This window comes from Ictidomys tridecemlineatus, chromosome 5 (assembly GCF_052094955.1).
Source record: "Ictidomys tridecemlineatus isolate mIctTri1 chromosome 5, mIctTri1.hap1, whole genome shotgun sequence".
NCBI classification, from domain to species: domain Eukaryota; kingdom Metazoa; phylum Chordata; class Mammalia; order Rodentia; family Sciuridae; genus Ictidomys; species Ictidomys tridecemlineatus.
This window is the reverse complement of record NC_135481.1, coordinates 54,020,260-54,039,418: the sequence shown is the minus strand read 5'-3', so window position 1 is coordinate 54,039,418 and position 19,159 is coordinate 54,020,260. Positions and strand designations below refer to the sequence as shown.

The 19,159-nt window shown below is 32.9% G+C and overlaps 1 protein-coding gene across 3 annotated transcripts in view; it reads right to left on the bottom strand.

Moving 5' to 3' along the window:
• The window catches only part of Arid4a (AT-rich interaction domain 4A), a 73,840-nt gene that overhangs the window by 39,516 nt on the left and 15,165 nt on the right, over window positions 1–19,159 (bottom strand). For all 3 annotated transcript variants that reach the window (XM_078049962.1, XM_005322745.5, XM_013357526.4), the window contains exons 6-11: window positions 15,964–16,043; window positions 15,780–15,874; window positions 12,135–12,267; window positions 8,550–8,629; window positions 7,173–7,249; window positions 6,497–6,663 (exon numbers count right to left, since the gene is read on the bottom strand). In XM_078049962.1, the coding sequence (XP_077906088.1) occupies window positions 6,497–6,663; window positions 7,173–7,249; window positions 8,550–8,629; window positions 12,135–12,267; window positions 15,780–15,874; window positions 15,964–16,043 (632 nt within the window). The remainder of the gene's footprint in view (window positions 1–6,496; window positions 6,664–7,172; window positions 7,250–8,549; window positions 8,630–12,134; window positions 12,268–15,779; window positions 15,875–15,963; window positions 16,044–19,159) is intronic.

Here is a 19,159-nt window from a genome sequence, read left to right as displayed (position 1 = left end):
TACAAATGAGCTACAGCCACAGCCCAACAGCTTCCATATTTTGACAGACTATATTAAAAAGTACATCTTACAGATGATGTATGTTCCAGTACAACAGTTATATTTTTAGATACACTTTGTTGCCACAAGACCTCTGTGAAATAGCAAATAAAAACTTAAATGAAAAAAATCTGGGCACAGCAGTGTGCACAAGTAGTCCCAGCTACTTCAGAGGCTGAAGCAAGAGGATCACTTAAGCTCAGCCTAGATAATATAGAAAAAACCTCTCTTTGGGGGCAGGGGGAGAAGAAGAAAAAAATCTTATCTTCTAAATTTAACTTAAAATAAAAACATAAAACCAATATTAAGTCTGGTAACTCAAGTAATTCATATGTCAAAATGACTCCTTAGGCTGTCATAAGCTCAGCCCCAGGAACAATTGTCCACTAAGTTATCAAATATAAAAACTGACAGTTGATGGTATCTGTATAAGGGCTAAGAGTCATGACAGCACTGTATTACAAGAATAACTATTGAGCAAATATCAAGTTAAATAATATTCGGTATAATATTTTTAGAAAGAGATGACATTATATATTATAAAAGTATTTCTATCAGAAAAATAAAATCCACAATCATTTTTGCCCTACAACTATTCCATGCAGAAAGAAATAACACATAGTTTCAGTTTTAAAATATCTACTTTAGATCCAGTGCAGAGAATAGACTGGAGGAGGGCAAGCATGAACCTGTGAAGAGCAGTTAGGATGCTGCTGCATTAGTCTAGATAAAAAAGAATAATGGCTTGGACTAAGGTAAGCAGAGAATAGAAACCAAAAGAAGTGAGGAAATTTGAGAGCTATTCAAGTAGATAGAAGAGAAAGCACTGTATGTTTAAACAGATGGGAGAAGAGAGTGAGAAATCAAGGTGACTTTCATGTGTCTGGGTTTGGACAACTGGGTGGATGCCACTTCTATTAAAATAATTAAGGACAAACAGGGAAAGGGCATGTTTTGGGGAAGGCAAGATGAGTGCAGTCATGCAAATACTAAGATTGAGTAATTACAAGAAGAAATCTTAGTCAGGCGTTTATGCCTATAATCCCAGCAGCTCAGGAAGCTGAGGCAGGAGGATTGCGAGTTCAAAGCCAGCCCCAGAAACTTAAGGAGGCCCTAAACAACTCAGAGAGACCCTGTCTCTAAATGAAATATAATGTGGCTCAGTGGTTAAGTGTCTCTGGGTTCAATCTCCGGTATGCCCCTTCCCCGCAAAAGAAGAAGAAATCTTCATTGCTGCTAAGAAGAGATATCTTTTTTGTATGTGTGGTACATATAAAAAAGAATTGAATCCAGAGCCTCACACATGCTAGGCAAGCAATCTACCACAAAACTATATCCACTTTTATTTTGAAAATAAGTCTCATCAAGTTGCCAGGCTGGCCTTGAAACGTCAATCCTACTTCATCTACCCTAGTAGCAGGAATTATAGGCATATGCCATTGAACCCAACTACAAAAAGACATCTTTGATGCACATACAGATTTGGAGCCATTATAGTGTTTGGTTAGGAAGTAAATGGGGAAAAAAGGTTAATGCCATGTGTGTGAAGTGTCTTAAAAAAGGTATGTCAGGGCTGTTGAATCCTGCTAGTAGACAAATGAACTGAAATAAAAAATTTTTGATTTAGTACAAAAGTTTGTTGATGGTCACTGGTAACCTTACTAAAGTTGTTCAAGTTGTGTTGAGAAGAGACACACCACAATGAATTAAGAGTGAAAAAGAGATCAGGAACAGTATAGATAGCTCAACCAGTAAATACAGCTCAGCAATCCAGCCACAGGGGTGAGGAAAGAGCATAGTACTTGGAGGGACAGTAGAGGCTTCCAAGACTAGCGGAAGGAATATGGGGGGAGGTTAAAACAGGCATGTTTTAAGGTGCTGCTGAGGATACAAAACAAGGATATGGGCTAAAGATATTGGTGAGAAAAAAAGAGTTGATTATCTAAGATTTCCTGAAAGAAAGAAGTTCAGAGCATGAACTGAGATACCTCTCTTACAGAGAAGACAATATGTTGTCAAATGTTCCTTGGGAAGGAGCGTGGACAACATTTGAAGCTCCTAGTTTCTTCCCGAAGTTGAAGTGGAGTGGGAATAGGGTTGTTGATTTAATGGAAGAAATAAAGATTTGATTACAGAAGCTGGGGATTGCCCAATAGTACTGAAGGCCCTGTGAAATTTGATAATCGTATAATTTAAATTAGTACCCTTCTTTCCTGTTATATACTTACAGAAAACTTCACAGATCACATGATATGTGACACATTCATAGTAAAACACTGTTGTAGTTTAACAAAGTCAGCCTACAATAAATGATTACATGACATTTATATTGTATCAGAGTTCACTGAGTCTAGTAATTATTTTCCCCATTGGAAAAGGTACATACATTTAATCATCAAGATATGGTTTGGACACTATCAAATCCAAGTTTTTAATCAGTCAACCCTCTAATATCACCAAAACTATAAAATACATTGAATGAAAAGTGTTTTTAGTACAAAAAATGTACAATACTCTAAATCTGACGAGATAACCTTAATTTGGTTAGAGTTTTATGCTTGCATCAGAAGAGAGATTTTGCTAAACTCATTAAGGCATTTTTGTTAGCTTGATTAGTACGTTTAAGACTTTAGCAAGTAAGTTCTTAAATTTGAATGAAAGCTAAAAATCTAAATTATTCCTTGAAATTTGGCTTTTTAGGATCAGCTTAAAAACATCTGATGATTGGCAGATTGAATTATTAGATAAACTATTGACATTACATTTAAAATCTTTAAAGTTTTACTGACTTAGCATGATTTCCCCAAGTTATCAAACATTTACTCTAAGTTCATACCCAAAGTGATCCTGAATGATTACTTTATCAAATGCCTTTACAATCTGCAAAAGGCATAGATTAATATACAAATAACACTGGATTAAACATCAAAAAATATTCATGTTTCCTTGAATTAAAAAATGCAAGCACTTATGATTTTTACAATAATGGAGTAGAGTCTCAGACATTAAATGAAACAATCATCCCTAGAAAAGTCAAAAGACTAGGGAAATGAGTATTAATACATGTACACTAAAAGAGCAGTTCTTAAAAAAAATTCACTAAATTTCAATTTTCATTACTAAACATAAATTCATAGAAGGTTTTTAAAAATTACCCAACATATAAGCCTACTTATAGCAAACCATAAGGATTTAAAAGGCTAAGTCCATCAAATTCCCCTTGATAATCAATCTTTTAAATAGCCATGCATTTATTTTACCCTTAGAAAATCTCCCTATATTTATTCAGAATAAATATGTAAAGAGTAAATGAATAATTGATATAATTACTTGTGTTTTCCTGGACTTTTCAATCAATTTCAAAGCTCAAAAGAAATTACAGTATTTCTTTTATAATATAAAATTTTCTGAACAAAGACATTTAGGCAACACCCACAAAAATATTCTCTAGGGCTTTTTTCAACATAAGTGTCAATAGTTGAAATTTAAAATCATTAATACACCTAGGACCTACTTTCTGCCAGATCCTCAAGTCTTCCCAATCAGTAACAGTATGAGATATATTTCTTGTACTCTAATACTGAACTACCAAATGCTTTGGAATTCAAGATAATGTGAAGTAAAAACAAAATACCCTTCCATAATAAAATCATAGAATCTCAAATTCCTTATTACTTACTCTTAGGTTAGAGCACCTAAAGTATCAAACATAAAAACAATGCCTACTGCTAATTACCACTGCAGAAATATCTAACACTTGTATGATTCTACTGCGTAAAATTGCTTGCTGTACTACAAACATCAAATGACAGCTACAGTATTGTCACATTGGTTATAGAATATTATAAAAGATCTTTTTTATCACTGAAGAGCAACATTAAATCTTCATGAAAAGCATAGCAACACTACCTTTTGGAAAGACTTATGATATGTAACATGATACAACAGCTTAGCCTCACTTGTGTGGTAAAGGCCCATAATGACTAAGCCAGGTAGGTAGGCCCTGGCTTTTCAGATTATTCATTTTATACAGTATTCATTTTTTATTTGTTATGTATAGACTAAAAGTGCTTTCCAGTTTAACAATATTTAAATTTTAAAAATTAGTGTTGAAGACAAGTTAGAATGATTCAGCAACTAAATCTTAAATCCAAGAGCAAGAAATGCAGCTGATTTTTTTTCTAAACCAACCAAAATCTTACTCAAGAAAACCTACTTGTATGGCCAGAGAAAAGAGAAATTAGTTTATATTAAGGAATTTTAAAAAAGCATGCTATGAAACTAGACAATCTGAAAAATAATTGGAAATAACATAAGTCAGTGTCTATATTTTGTAATTTTGCTGATATTTTTTAGTAGTTTAAAACCATCCAGGTTCACTTAATTTTAACAGATTCATAATTTAAGTAAAACATTTTAAGATACTAACCTTTTAATCATCCTTATCTTTTAAAATTTCCCTACTATTACCTACAAACAATAGGTAACAGAGCTTTTTACCTCTGCTTTCATTCTTTAGTAACATTTCCTCACAGCTTGAATAAAACATAATATTTACAAAAATAATCATTGTAATACAAGCTCTATTTACTATTTTATAACCACCCTCTACAACTTCCTACAAAGCTCTTTTACCCTCTTTGTTTAAAATTTCAGGATTTTTGGGGGGGTAGAGAAAATGCATTCTGGAAGGGACACCAATTAAAAGTATTAAGAAAAATAAATAGACTAATCTTTTTTCAATATTCGACAGTAAAAGACCCTAACTAATGTTAATTAAAAAAACAAAAGCTAAAACCACAGGCTGCAACAGTTCACACCCTGAAAATGTGGCCTATTTATCTTGAAAACATATAATCCATAAATAAATACAGATAAAACACAAAATTCACATTTAATATTCAGTCTTTAAATCCAGAATTTTGCCAAACTGTCTCATTATCATTTTCATTTCAAAATCTATCTTATATTTAAGAAAAATACCTTTCATCTTCTGATAGGCTAAAAATAGACTCCTACTGTCTTTTTTACAAGAAACAATTACACTTGGTTATGAACCCGACCATATTAGCCACATTCTCAATACCTAAAATACTTATTTAACCCAATTTTTGGCAATCAAAATGATAACTAAATATACAAAATAAAAATCTTACCTATATGCTGCATTTTCTTTCAAATGCAAAATGGTTAGATTCCCCTTCTACTTAATCAGTACAGGGTCTGGACATTTTTCAGTCTGACTTGCAAATATTTGCTTTCCCTCTTAGGGCATAGCATCCGCAGGGTTATACAGCACTACTTACATTCTCTTCCACATAAAAATCAGACATTACATGAAAGGAAAAGAAAGACAGCCCATTTCAAAGCATCTGGCAAACCTCCATTGGCAACCTGCCAAGCCTCTGCTAAACCTTCCTGTCTTTCCGAGCATGCTCACTTAAAACCAACAGCATGTTACTATGGCAACTCTGTAGGCAGCCTGTAAGTATGAACCGCCATTCTGATTTCAGAGTGTAAAAAACCAAATACTGCAGAGGAAGTAAAAGGAAAGAAACAGCGTATAACCTTCATCATATATCATTATACTCATGTTATTTCACAGATTCATATTTGTATATGTAAAATAGAAACAAACATCCCACATTTTTCTAGGCAAATATTTCACATGCTCAAATAAGTCCTTTTTCAATAAATTCATTTCTTTGTTTTACCCCTAAGCCCCTTGACCTAATAACATCCAAAAATGTACTAGACAATCTATTATATTTAACAATACTGTTGAATAAGTAGACAATATTCATATAAGCAATTATGTGCTACTCCATGGATGATTTCCTACAATTGTATTTTAAATGACATGGCAGTATTACAAAGAAAATCATTTATACTTATAAAATATAAGCTAAATTTTTTTTCTATATTTTCTCAAACAGCCAAATGAACTTTTTTTTGGGTTTGGATAGAATTTTTTACCCTGAAAAAGATTTTGAGGTTATCTCTTAACCTCTACCAAGATTCTCTAACCAGACTTGAGTTCAAATCCCTATCCTCCACATTTCAGTTGTGACACCTTTCTGAATCTCACCTCATCTTCAAAGTAGGATAACAACAGTTATTTCATATGGCAACAGTTTAAATGAAATAAAATACTTTAAAAGTACATTTCTTTCCTTCTGGGTTATTTGGAAAAGACCCTAAGAAAACAAATATTAATTTGTGGATAAAACTTGATAAACACTTCCTTGTCACTTCTAACCCCCCCCAAACTAGTGCTGATTTACATACTGAGTTATGAGCCAAAAAGCTCCCTCAACCCTCAAATCAACTTGAGCTAGAAATGGATAGAAACAAGTGACAGGGAATCTAGAACAGAGGGTAAATACATGATGGTATTATTATTACTCGAGAGCATTAAAAATGTTCACATTTGCTATAAACATGAAATTATACCTACCACCTCCTCTTCTTCCTTTTTGGCTTCCTTTTCCTTTTCTTCATCATTTTCTTCAGCAGGACCATCTTCATCATCACTACTGGATGACTCAAGGATTTCACTTATATCCATTTTCCAATTATCAGGAACAATTCTAGTTTTTAAGAAGACACTTGCTTTCTGTAGCCCTACGAGTGAAAATGTACTTCAGCAGTTGCTATGGAATTAACAGCACAGAATGACAGAAAAGGCATGACATTCAGAATCAGAAGATCTGAATTCAAATTCAGCATGTATAAAATGATGCGGTAAGGTTGAACATATTTGAACATATTTCTTAAGCTATAATGTTGTATAAATGTTATTACTTTAAGGAGTACTGTTAGAAATCTTAATGGCAAAATATTAATGTCTAAAAATTATGAATCAAATATTTTATCCATACATTTAAAAAACTACCATTAAGGTCTGGGATGTGACTCAGTGGTAGAGCAGTTGCCTAGCACACATGAGGCCCTGGGTTCAAAGCCAACACCATTAAAAAAAAAAAAAAAAAGCAACCCTGCCATCAGATAAGAGCAATAATCAACTCTAAACAGTAAAAAGGGCACCCGAGAATATTCGATCTGGCTTTATTCATTGAGAAATAAGGGATTTCATTCATTTTGAAATAAGGGATTGATTCCTCCTATTTTACCTGGTTTAGTGGAGAGCTCTGATTCTGGTAGATTGAGAATGTCTACTTCCTTAATATCTTTCCTTGCTATAGAATAACTAATAACAGAAAAATAAAGAGGAGGAAAACCACTTATTAAATAAAATTTATGACTTCGGTAGTTTATATTAAAAAATGAAAAATATAAAACCCCAAATCAAATTTATTTTGTTTATAAAAGTGTTTTAAAAGTCTAAGACCATGCATATCCCCATCTTTAATAAAGTATCAGAGAGAATACAAGCAAAGCTAGTATCTTATTTCTGAAGTTTTATATACTCAAAATACCACTAATTTGAGAGCCTTAAATCCATATAACCCTCCTACAGATAGTGCAGGGAAACTGATAATAAGCATAATATTTCCAACACTTGTAGATAGTGATGCTGTTATAGTTTGGATGTGAGGTATCCCCCAAAAACTCACATGTGAGACAATGCAAGGTTTAAAGGAGAAATGATTGGGTGACAAGAGCCTTAACCCTATTGGTGAATTAATCCTCTGATAGGATTAATTGAATGGTAACTGAAGGTGGATAAGGTGTGGCTGGAGGAGGTGCATCATTGAAGGCATGCTTTGGGGGAATATATTTTGCATCTGGTGAGTAGAGTCTCTCTGCTTCCTAATCATCATGTGAGCTGTTTCTCTCTGCCACACTCTTCTGCCATGATATTCTACCTCATCTCAAGCCCCAAAGAATGGAGCTGGTTGCCTATGGACACAGACACCTGGAACCATGAGCCTTCAAATAAACTTTTCCTCCTCTAAAATTGTTCTTGTCAGGTCTTCTAGTCACAGCAGTGAAAAAGCTGACTGAAACAGATGCTTACTTTAATGTTCAATATTTCTTAATTGTTAACTAATTTTAATTTTTAAAAAATTACTCAAAACTAATACTTAAGTATCTTTACTATGAGATATATTATGGTATTAAATTTTTTTGGAGAATTGTACTTAATAAATGTATGTATTAAATTTCTCCTTTAAAAAAAAAAACTGAGGGAAAACTTAGGGAAGTTTCCAACAGTCTGGTTTTAATCAGAAAGTCAAAATAATTATTCTAGTACTATAAACTCAATAAAAAATAAGTTCATAGTTCATAATATAAAATGGTCATGATTAAAATAGTTCCACAATTAAAGAAAAATCAATGCCTTGCTTTATTTAGAAAATAACATTTCTTAATATTATTCTCATATCAGTAAAAACTACCCTACATTACAAAAACTCAAAACTTATAACAACTTCTCAGTTAATAAGTGATTAGAATTTTAAAAATAAAGACACAGTGAAGTGGGTCTATTACTGATTCTACTTCTTATTCTCCCATGTAAAATTATTAAGTGATTCATTACTTACAATTTAGAATCGATAAATGATCGAACTAAACACTGATCCTTTTTCACTGTGATGTCATCATTACAGCTAGGAGATATTACCTGAAATATAAAATAAAGAACTAATGATCCCTATTTCCCTTGTTTAGTAAAAGAATATATTTTTTAAAAGAATACCTCTGGTCCCCTAACTTCTCAAATGGATTATACTTTACAAGAAATAGCTCCATTATAAATAACTTCCATTATTAATGAACTGTTTAACAATAAAAAAACAAATTCTGGATAATATGTAAAAAGAATAACTGATAAAATATACGTTAAAATGTGACCTCTACTTTTAAAATATTTAGGATTCATCTAAGCTAAATAATAATTCATTTTTTGACCAAAAAATAAAATTTATGAAGTTGTGATCTGAGATGAAAATCTGGCACCAGCTAGGTGTGGCAGTGAATACCTGTAAAGCCAGCAATTCAGAAGACTGAGGCAGGAGAATCAAAAGTTCAAGGTCAGCCTTTGCAACTTAGGGAGACCCTGTCTCAAAGTAAAAGGGGCTGGGGGTATACCTCTGTGGTACAGCGAGCCTGGATTCAATCCCCAGTATCTCAAAAAGGGAAAAAGGAAAAGAAAATATGGACACATTATAATTTTTAAAAACATACTTCAATCAGCATCTATTTTAAAATATGGCTTTTGTTAGAAACGAGACAAGAAACACCTAAGAACCTTTTCTTACCAGGGCATGTATATATATATATATATATATATATATATATTTTTTTTTTTTTTTTTTTAAGAGAGAGAGAGATTTTTTTTTTTTAATATTTATTTTTTAGTTTTCGGTGGACACAACATCTTTCTTTTATTTGTATGTGGTGCTGAGGATTGAACCTAGCACCCCGTGCATGCCAGGTGAGCGTGTTACAGCTTGAGCCACATCCCCAGCCCGGCATGTATAACTTTTAATAATTAGAAGAATTTTTTAAAAATCTAAAATAAAGGGGACTGGGGATATAGCTCAGTTGGTGAAGTGCTTGCCTTGCATGCATGAGACACTGGGTTCAAATCCCAGTACCACCAAAAAATAAAAAGAAAAAAGAAAAAAAAATCTAAACAAAACACTTTTTTTTTAAATTTATTTTTTAGTTTTAGGTGGACACAGTATCTTTATTTTATTTTTATATGGTGCTGAGGATTAAACCAAATGCCTCATGCCTGCCAGGTGAGCGCGCTACTACATGAGCCACATCCCCAGCCCTAAATAAAACACTTTTTAACTTTTAAAAATAATGTCTTAATGCTTATTAGTAAATAATTTCTGAATACTTTATAGAATTTATATTTTAAAAAAAATTAAACTGGGTGTGGTGGCACACGATGATAGTCCTAGTTGATCAGTAAGTGGAGGTAGGAGAATCACTCCAGCCCAGGAGTCCCAGGCCAGCCTGGACCACAAAGCAAGATCCCATCTCACAAAAAGAGAAAAAAGCTAGGTGCAGTGGTGAACAGCTTTAATCCTAATGACTTGGGAGGCTTAGGTAGGAGGATTGCAAGCTTAAGGCCAGCCTCAGCAACTTATCAAGGGCCTAAGTAACTTATAGAGACCCTGTCTCAAAATAAAAAATAAAGGTCTGGGATGTAGAGTTCAGTGATTAAGTGCCTCTGGATTCAAATCCCAGTACAAAAAAAGTGACTCATGATAAATTACTGAAATACACCTGATCATGAGTTCCCCAATACTATCCTCTCTCCTACAATCTAGCACTATACGTAGACTTTTTATGCATTGTCCAATACAGTATTATTGAGTTACACAGGACTGAGCACTGGATTTGCAATCTTTTTCATGCTGTGCTGGCGATCACACTTAGGGCCTCGTATGTACTAGGTAAGTGCTCTAACACTAAACTATACGTACTCACAGTCCCCAATTTTATTTAACTTTAACTAAGCTACATTTAAACTTAAATAACCCATACAGTTCATGACTATTTTATTGCACAGTATATATCCAGATCATTAAATATTCTTGGCAGTCACATCCTGTCTTAACAACAAATGGAAGAAAATGTTTCTTTGGTAGGTACTGGTAATTCTTAAGACTAATAATATAGTTGTACCTACCCTAAAGATCTAAAAGTATAACTGAGGAGCAAACAAAAGAAGACATACAAAAAGAACAAAATGGGGATAAGTATAGTGATACCACAAGGGAAAAGATAGTATGCAAATACCTAGAAGGAAGAGTTAACCCAAGGTGGCAGGGAAGAGGTGTGGCATTAAGACTTAAAGTAAGTCTTAAAGGATGAATAGGCATAACTGAAGGCCTCATGATCTTACGCGTGAACCATTCTAATGGCATTCAAATGGATTCTTGCCACCTCCTTCCTGGCTTTGCAACAACAATGGTTCCAACACACCACTGCTTTATCAACATTCCTAAACATGCAGTTCAAATGATACCACTCTTTTGCAAAATTCTCTGCAGAATTAAATCCAAATTCTTACAGGTTGATGAACTGTACAAAGAAACCTTACTTAGTCTTTTAAGGATCCTTCTGTACCAGATACAAATTATCTTTTCAGTCATGTTTTCTATTATTCCCCTATTCTCATTTAATAGCTAACCGAAATGGAGTCCCAGTGAGACAAATTCTTTTTTTTTTGTACCAGGGATTGAACCCAGGGACGCTTAGAGCCACATCCCCAACCCTTTCTTATATTAGAGATAGGGTCTTGCTGAGTTACTTAGGGACTCACTGAGTTGCTGAGGCTAAATTTGAACTCCTGAGCCTCCTGTGTCAGTCTCCCCAGTCACTCGGATTATAGGCATGTACCTCTGCAATGGACAAGACAAATGCTTTTGACTCATCTCATCAAATAATCCTCTTGTCTCTGCTAATTAAGGTGGGGTAAGAGCTCACAGGAATCAGGTATGTTAGTTAACCAGGGTGGGATGGGGTGTTTAGAAAACAACTGAATATCTAAGGATGGTCTCAAATATCCACTTAAAGAATGCAAAATTGATAATAAGGCAGATTCAGTGAAAACTGATTATTTATTTATTTATTATTGAGACAAGGGCCTCACTTTGTTGCCCAGGCCTGTCTTCAACTCCAAGGCTCAAGCCATCTTCCTGTCTGAATATCTGGAGCAGTTGTGACTATATACATGTCTTGTGCCACTGTACCTGACTGAAGGTTTATTTTTGAGAATAGGATTATCATGGTTAAATCACTATTTAAAAAAGATGTAACTAACTTTAAAAGTAGAAAAGTAGTCTGAATTTAGTAAAAAAAAAAAAAAAAAGAATTCAGGAATCAAGCTAAAGGAACCTGAAGGTACAAAAATGGATAGAGAGGCCACTGGACATATTTTGAGGTAAAAATTGAAAGGTTCCAGTAAATGAGAATGAAAAAAAGGGAATAATAAAGGACTACAGTGAAATATGATTTTTGTAGACCTGGCTGACCGCTCAGTTTTTAAATCTGCACCAAATTAAATTTGTGTAATGCTTTCACAATATTTCAAAAACTTTTTTTAAAAATCTATTCTAAATAAATATTTATATGGTTGATAAACTGTGCAAAGAAACCTTACTTACCAAAGCAGGATACCATTCAGTCCTCTCAACTGTAGATACCACACAAACAACTTTTCCTAATAATTCGTCATTGAGACGTTGCTTATCTTCATCTTCTTCTTCACTACTTTCTTCTTCCTTTTCATCTTCAGTACTACAAGTTAGAATAATCGGATCATTATGCTAACATAAATCATTATTCAACACAATCAAAGTGGTTTGAATTTAGTATGTTGAATTCAGCACATAATGTAGTAGACTCTCTATACCTATTGGAACTGAGGAGATGGATACTTTCTTAGCCTCACACAAGTCATCCCTGAGTTGTCTATAGTAACTGAGCCCACTTCACTGTATCAAGTAGGTCCTCATAGAAGCCACCATCTGGGACAGAAAAGGCTAACTACACCACCATTAAGTACTTACATTTTTGAAGATTGCATTTCTGTTTTTTAATGCCAGAGGTCAGATACTAAATTTTAGTTTTCTAACAGTCTATGAAAATATCTCAGGAAAACAGAGATGAAAGTTTATCTATGTAACTTCTCTGGATAACAAAAGTTTATCCTAAAGGATAATCAGTATGTATTAATTGTAAGCCTATAATCTCTTTTTAATAAAAATGTATATGTACTCTCATTTGAGTTATTGAATAATTTGATATCTTAAAAACATCCTGTATTACATTGATATGGCTGGAGTTACTACAGGTATACAAAACTATTAATTCTTATTAAGTGGTTCAAATTCATTCAGTTCCTAATCCTGTTATGGTTTCATTCCTTCTTTTCCTCTTCATAGATGTCAAACTCCACACTGCTTTTTTTATTGTCTGAATTGATCAATTTTTTTAATCTTCTTCTAACACTTCTATTTGCTTCTCCAAATAGAGAAGCACTTTTGAGAAACCAGATGACTCAACTTTTTAAAAGCATAGATCTTGCAAGTTTTGTGAACACTAGAGTAAATATATGTAAATGTACTTAATTTCACAGAGGTGAAATAATTTCTCCAAACTAACATATCTAGGAAGTAGTGGAATGGATATCTCCACTTAGGGACCCCAAAGATCTTTTATTACTTTCTGGTTTTCAACTTAAGCATTACTGACTTTGCCTTTTAAAATCTTTACTATAAAACCTCCCCACCCTCTCCCAGCAGCAATAAGTACATCTGATACTTGGGTCTTATACTTGGGTCTTGGTTTCTAACTACTATTTTCCACTAATAGAAACAAGGGTCCCTGGAGAAATAGCCAATTCCAGAGTTGAGGCAAGAAAAAAATAACATGAGGCTAAGATACTTTGTCATGCCAGAAAGTGACAAAATGCTCAAGAAATGGTGAGGATATGTTGAAAGGGCACAGAGAGGCTCCTGCTGGCTAAAACTGGGACAGCTTGAGCATCAAAATTAATTTTTAAACAGTGAATCATAACCTATTAAGTAAAATTAAAATTCATGAGTCCATAGTGATAAGAAAAAGATTTTTACTGTAGTTACATGATAGTTAAGAAATGTAGCAAACACACACAAAAAATTTTTTTAAAAATCACCACTTTGGTATTATAGTGGTAGGCAAAAATTATCGAATAACAAAGACCACTGAAAGTTTGATAAAGAACACAGTAGGGCTGGGGTTGTGGCTCAGTGGTAGAATGCTCGCCTAGCATGAGTGAGGACGTGGGTTCGATCCTCAGTACCACATAAAAATAAATAAAGATATTGTGTCTAACTAAAAAATAAGTATAAAAAAAAGAACACAGTATTTAAATAATTTTAAAGTATCATCACACAGATTCATGAGTTACAAAGGGGAAAATGGTAAACTATGATTAATTTCAAAGTTGAGAAATTTGGTAGACAGCACCTTAAGTAGGTGATCAAAGTTAATATCACCAATTATGGGAAAAACTGATAACATACACTTATAAATGCACCAGCACTGAAAACAACTCAGTATCATTTACATAGTATAACTGTCAAAAATATGCAACCTGAATATAATGATGAAAAAACTATTGTGCAAACCCATATTGATTAACAGTCTATTAAAACTTGCCTATATTCTTCAAAAATGTCAGGGTTATATAAAACAAAAAAGGTCAAAGGATTTCTCCAGATTAAAGGGCATTTAAGAACCACATAGACAGGTTGATGACACCTGTGTATAAAACCAGGAACTCAGGAGGCTGAAGAAGGAAGATTTCAAGTTTGAGGCCAGCCTAAGCAATTTAGTGAGAACCTATCTCGAAACTTAAAAAAAAAAAAGATCTGGGACTGGGGCTGTGGCTCAGTGGTAGAACGCTTGCCTCATATGTGTGAAGCCCTAGGTTCAATCAAGCACCACATAAAAATAAATAAATAAATAAACATATCGTGTCAATCTACAAATAAAAAAAAATATTTAAAAAAAATATTTTTTTAAAAAAGGTCTTGAGTTGTAGTTCAGTGGTAGAGTGCTTGCTAAGCATGAATGAAGCCTTCAGTTCAATCCCCAATACTTCCCAAAAAATAAAGTGTATGATTTTGGATTATATCCTAGAATCAGAGGGAAAATCAGAGGAAAAAGGGAAGGGATGTCATAAAAACTACTATTAGCACAATGGGCAGAATTAAGTATAACAACATATGTGAAAAGAGAGGATTATAAAGCAAAATGTGCCCCAAAAAAACATTAAAAATTGGTGAAACCAATGAAAAGTATATAAAAGTTCACTGCATTACTACTATTATTACTTTTTATTTTTTGGCAGGACTAGGAATTGAACCCTTATATGTGACAGGCAAGTAATCCCAGTGAGTTAATTCCTTAGCCCACACTTTTTTTTTTTTTTAAGAATCAGGGACTGAATGCAGGGATGCTTAGCCAGTGAGCCACATCCCCAGTCCTTTTTTATATTTTATTTATTTATTTATTTATTTTGGTAAGTTTTTTTAATATTTTATTTTTTAGTTTTTGGCGGACATTTGTATGTGGTGCTGAGGATTGAACCCGGGCCGCACCCATACCAGGCGAGCGCGCTACTGCTTGAGCCACATCCCTAGCCCCTTTTATATTTTATTTAGAGACAGGATCTTCCTAAGTTACAGAGGGCTTTGCTAAGTCGCTGAGACTGGTTTTGAACTTGCAATCCTTCTACCTCAGTTTCCTGAGCGGCTGGGATTACAGTGCTGCATCACTGCACCCAACATCCCAGTCCTTTTTAAAATTTTACTTTGAGACATTGTTTCACTAAGTTGCCAGCCTGGCCTCATCTTCCTGTCTTAGCCTCTTGAATAGGTGGAATGACAGAAGTGAGCCATCATGCCCAGTTTTCATTGTATTATTCTTTCAATTTTTAAGTGTGAAAAATTTTGAAAATAAAAAGGTAAAAGAAATACATATACTCTATTACAAAAGGGAACTCATCATTAAGATTAAGGATTTGGGCAAAGTAATTTAAAACAAATGTAGCCTTTCTGAAAATGGAGTTATGATAACCTGAGGGCAAAGTAATGAGAATAATTAAGGATAAGGTCTACTCAAAATAAAATGTCTAACATAAGGACACAAGATGTTGAAAAAAGGTTATCCAGGTTACCCAATCAAATGTAGTCATACTGGGAAAATAACCTGTTTAATGTGGTACTAACTATAACTAAGATACCCAAATATGAAAAACTTACACTGGAAGTGAGGACCTTCTTCCTCTATTGGTTTTCTTTGCAATTACTGGAGTTCCAAAATGCTCTGGATTTGTTAATGGAAGCTGGTCAAGTGTCTGGATAAGAAATAGATGAATTAAATTCACATTTTACCTCTAGACCAATAGCGTTGTTAAACCCAAAAAGTCCATCCCTGTCACCCTACCTCACTCTCTGCAAAATGTCTCTCTCCTTTCAAACAAAGTGATGTTCGTCTCAATGTTCTCTCATCACCGTCATCAAACACTACGAAATAAGCAAAAGATATCAGAGCATTTATGAACACAAATTAAATAAGAATGTCAATGCAAAGACTGGTATTATTGCTATTTATTTAGAGCTTAATATTTGTTAGCAATTTTTCAGAACTCTTTAAAATGAACATAACACATTTTTTTACACTGTATATACCAAAGAGATTCAGGTTAAATGGCTGCCCCAACTACTTCTTTCCATTTGCTTTTTAAATTTCTATCACTATAGAACTACCTTCTTAACATTAGCAAACCCAGCAAAGAATGAACATTAAACTTTCTTCCCTTTTAGAAGAATAAGCAAAAAAAAAAAAATGGTTTAAAAGAAATAGTACGAGTTCTTTTGCAACAGTTATCAATGGAGTACCCCTGACTTCTTGAAGCTGTTTGACCTCAGTAATGCTATTGGCTAATGCCACTTCTTCTACTTAATTGCATGATATGGAAATACTGGTTGCCAAATTTGAAAGTCCTAAGGATCAAGCTTTTCCTCTGCTAGAAAGACACTTATAAGTGAGTCAGAAATAAAGACTGAAATAAGGAAATTTCAGAAAGATACAAAATTGTTTTTTTAAAAAAGAAATTAAAAGAAGTTATGATTACTCAGTGAAAGTTTTTACTTTTACTACCTATTTAACACAATCATACTACTTAATTAACTATGTTTAAATAGTTCAAGAAATGAAGGTAGTTTAACAATTTCTCATTAATACTCCCCATAAAACTAACTATAGTTTTGATAATATTAATAGGTTTAATTTTGCAGAATGTACTGATTTTATCATAATATTAAGCTTATTAAGAAGAAAATGCTTTCAGAAGACATCTAATCATCTAGTATTATGAAGAAATAAAATATAAGAAGAAAGAATCCTCATCTCAGATACTTAAAATGCATATTCATACAATGGTGATTGTATATCTTATGAAAAGAGCATATTCACAGGAAACCATATATATATACAAAATTATCATTATTAAGATCTAATCCTAATTTTCTTAATTCTAGATTCTTTTCCATTTTAACAGAGTAAGTTAATATTAACAAAGGAAAACTCTACAACACCTCGACTTAATAACTTAAGAATTAGTTATATTAATATCAGAATGAGAATTCTGAATTTTTTTAAAAAAGGATGTTTCATTAGTAAGCACTCTGCCTTCAAATCATAAACTTATTTTTAAAAAGTTTTTAAAAGAAAACTTAAATAAAAGCACTTGTGTACTAATCTATTTCAATCAGTTCTCTGAGACTAAAGATATCTAGTTTATATTCTCTTATATGCAGGAGACAATAAAAGGTACTGAAGCATATATTCAAAGAACCACAATGATTTCACAAAAGCAGCTGTGCTATGTGCTGTCCATGATCCAAAAATTGATGACTGCCTGCACATACAATGACAGAATAAAACACAACATCCTCCATCAATTACATCACCAATGTGCTCCTGATTAATAATGTCCAAAATATGTACATCAAAAATCATGATGTATATGTTAATAAGTATAATAAACCACAATTCTTTCAAAATTCAAATGAGATCATTAAACTTAAAATAATTCTTCATCTTAGTATTAATGCCTGTAGTGTAAAGTTTTATAAAGAATAAAACCTTAAAGGTTTCAATTTTCCTTTACGCCTACAATGGTAAAGATAGTGATACTGTGTATATACATATTTAAGTGTAGGTATGAGGAGAGAAAATGAGAATAAGGATGATTGATAATATCATATTTAAATAGCAAAGTCTTTTCACAGGGTTCTATCATTTGTCAATGGCAGCCCTAAATCAAAACATTCTGATGACAAATTTCTACAATTTATTTTCCTTAGTTTCTGTTCAAAAGAGGGTTGTGGTATGACTACTTCACAGTTTTATAAATGAACACAAACAAAGAGAAATAGCTTTTTTTTTTAATTCACAAAACTACACAAATGTATATATTGAAGTACTTTATACATTTGTTAAGTAATGTAACTTTTAAAGATTTTCTGAAACTCATGAAAATCCAACAACATAGTGGAGTTATTAATCTTGACATCCCTGATTAACAAAACCTCAAAGAAGCTCCTTCTGAAAGAAGTTCCTCTCTTGGCTTCCATGATAAAAGTACCATCCAAAAGAACAACAACAAAACAGAAAAGTAACTTTAGGATTTTGATAAGAGCGAAATGATTAGCTGTTGTCTAAAGTAAGATTTAGTTCACCTTTATGGTACATGGTACGACATGCCAAGAGAAAAAAAGTTTAACTCTAAGGATTTAATAATCTTTATGTCTGATGTCTACCAAAAATGGCATTTGAATAGGAAAGAACATGGATGTAAGTCAAAAGTAGTATCACTGTTATTACAACACTTGATGTAAATACGAAAATCTACTTAAAGGAAAACAAAAAAGATGATATTCTCATGACAACACTAATCATATTAAAAAGACAAAATATACAAACCTTAAACCTCATCTGTTAGAATTCACAATCAGAAAACAATAAGGGGTGTGTACGGAGTGATACTGACCAAATTATATTGTTATACTGTGTGTGCATGTACGAATTTATAACAAGAAATCCCATGATTATGTAAAAAACTACAGTGTACCAATAAAAATATGGAAAGAGAAAAAACAACAAAAAATATCTGCCTGCCTGTTATAACAATGATAATGTAGGACAGTAAAATAATAACAGTAAATAAAGATATATCTTTCCAAAGATGTAATTAGCTACTGCTAATTAAGCTTCTACCATATTGTAATCCATACAAAAGTCTCTGCAAGTTGGGAATCACTATCCTTCTTTTATAGATAAAGAAACTGAGATTCAGAAGGTTAACCAATGAACTATAATTAATTTTGTTAAGGAAGAATCAAAAGACATAATAATCTGGTATAAGGAGACATAAAATAAACCTACACAAACCTAGATGGTATAGCCTACTACACACCTATGCTATATAATATACTCTGTTGCGCCTAGGCTACAAAAAAAAAAATGGGGAGGAAGTCAAGAATTCTGACTTCACAAAAATAAATATTATTGTTGTTATGTTTTTGGACAGCAATTAGGATTAACAGAATATTTTACATGCTGGGGTAAAAGCTTT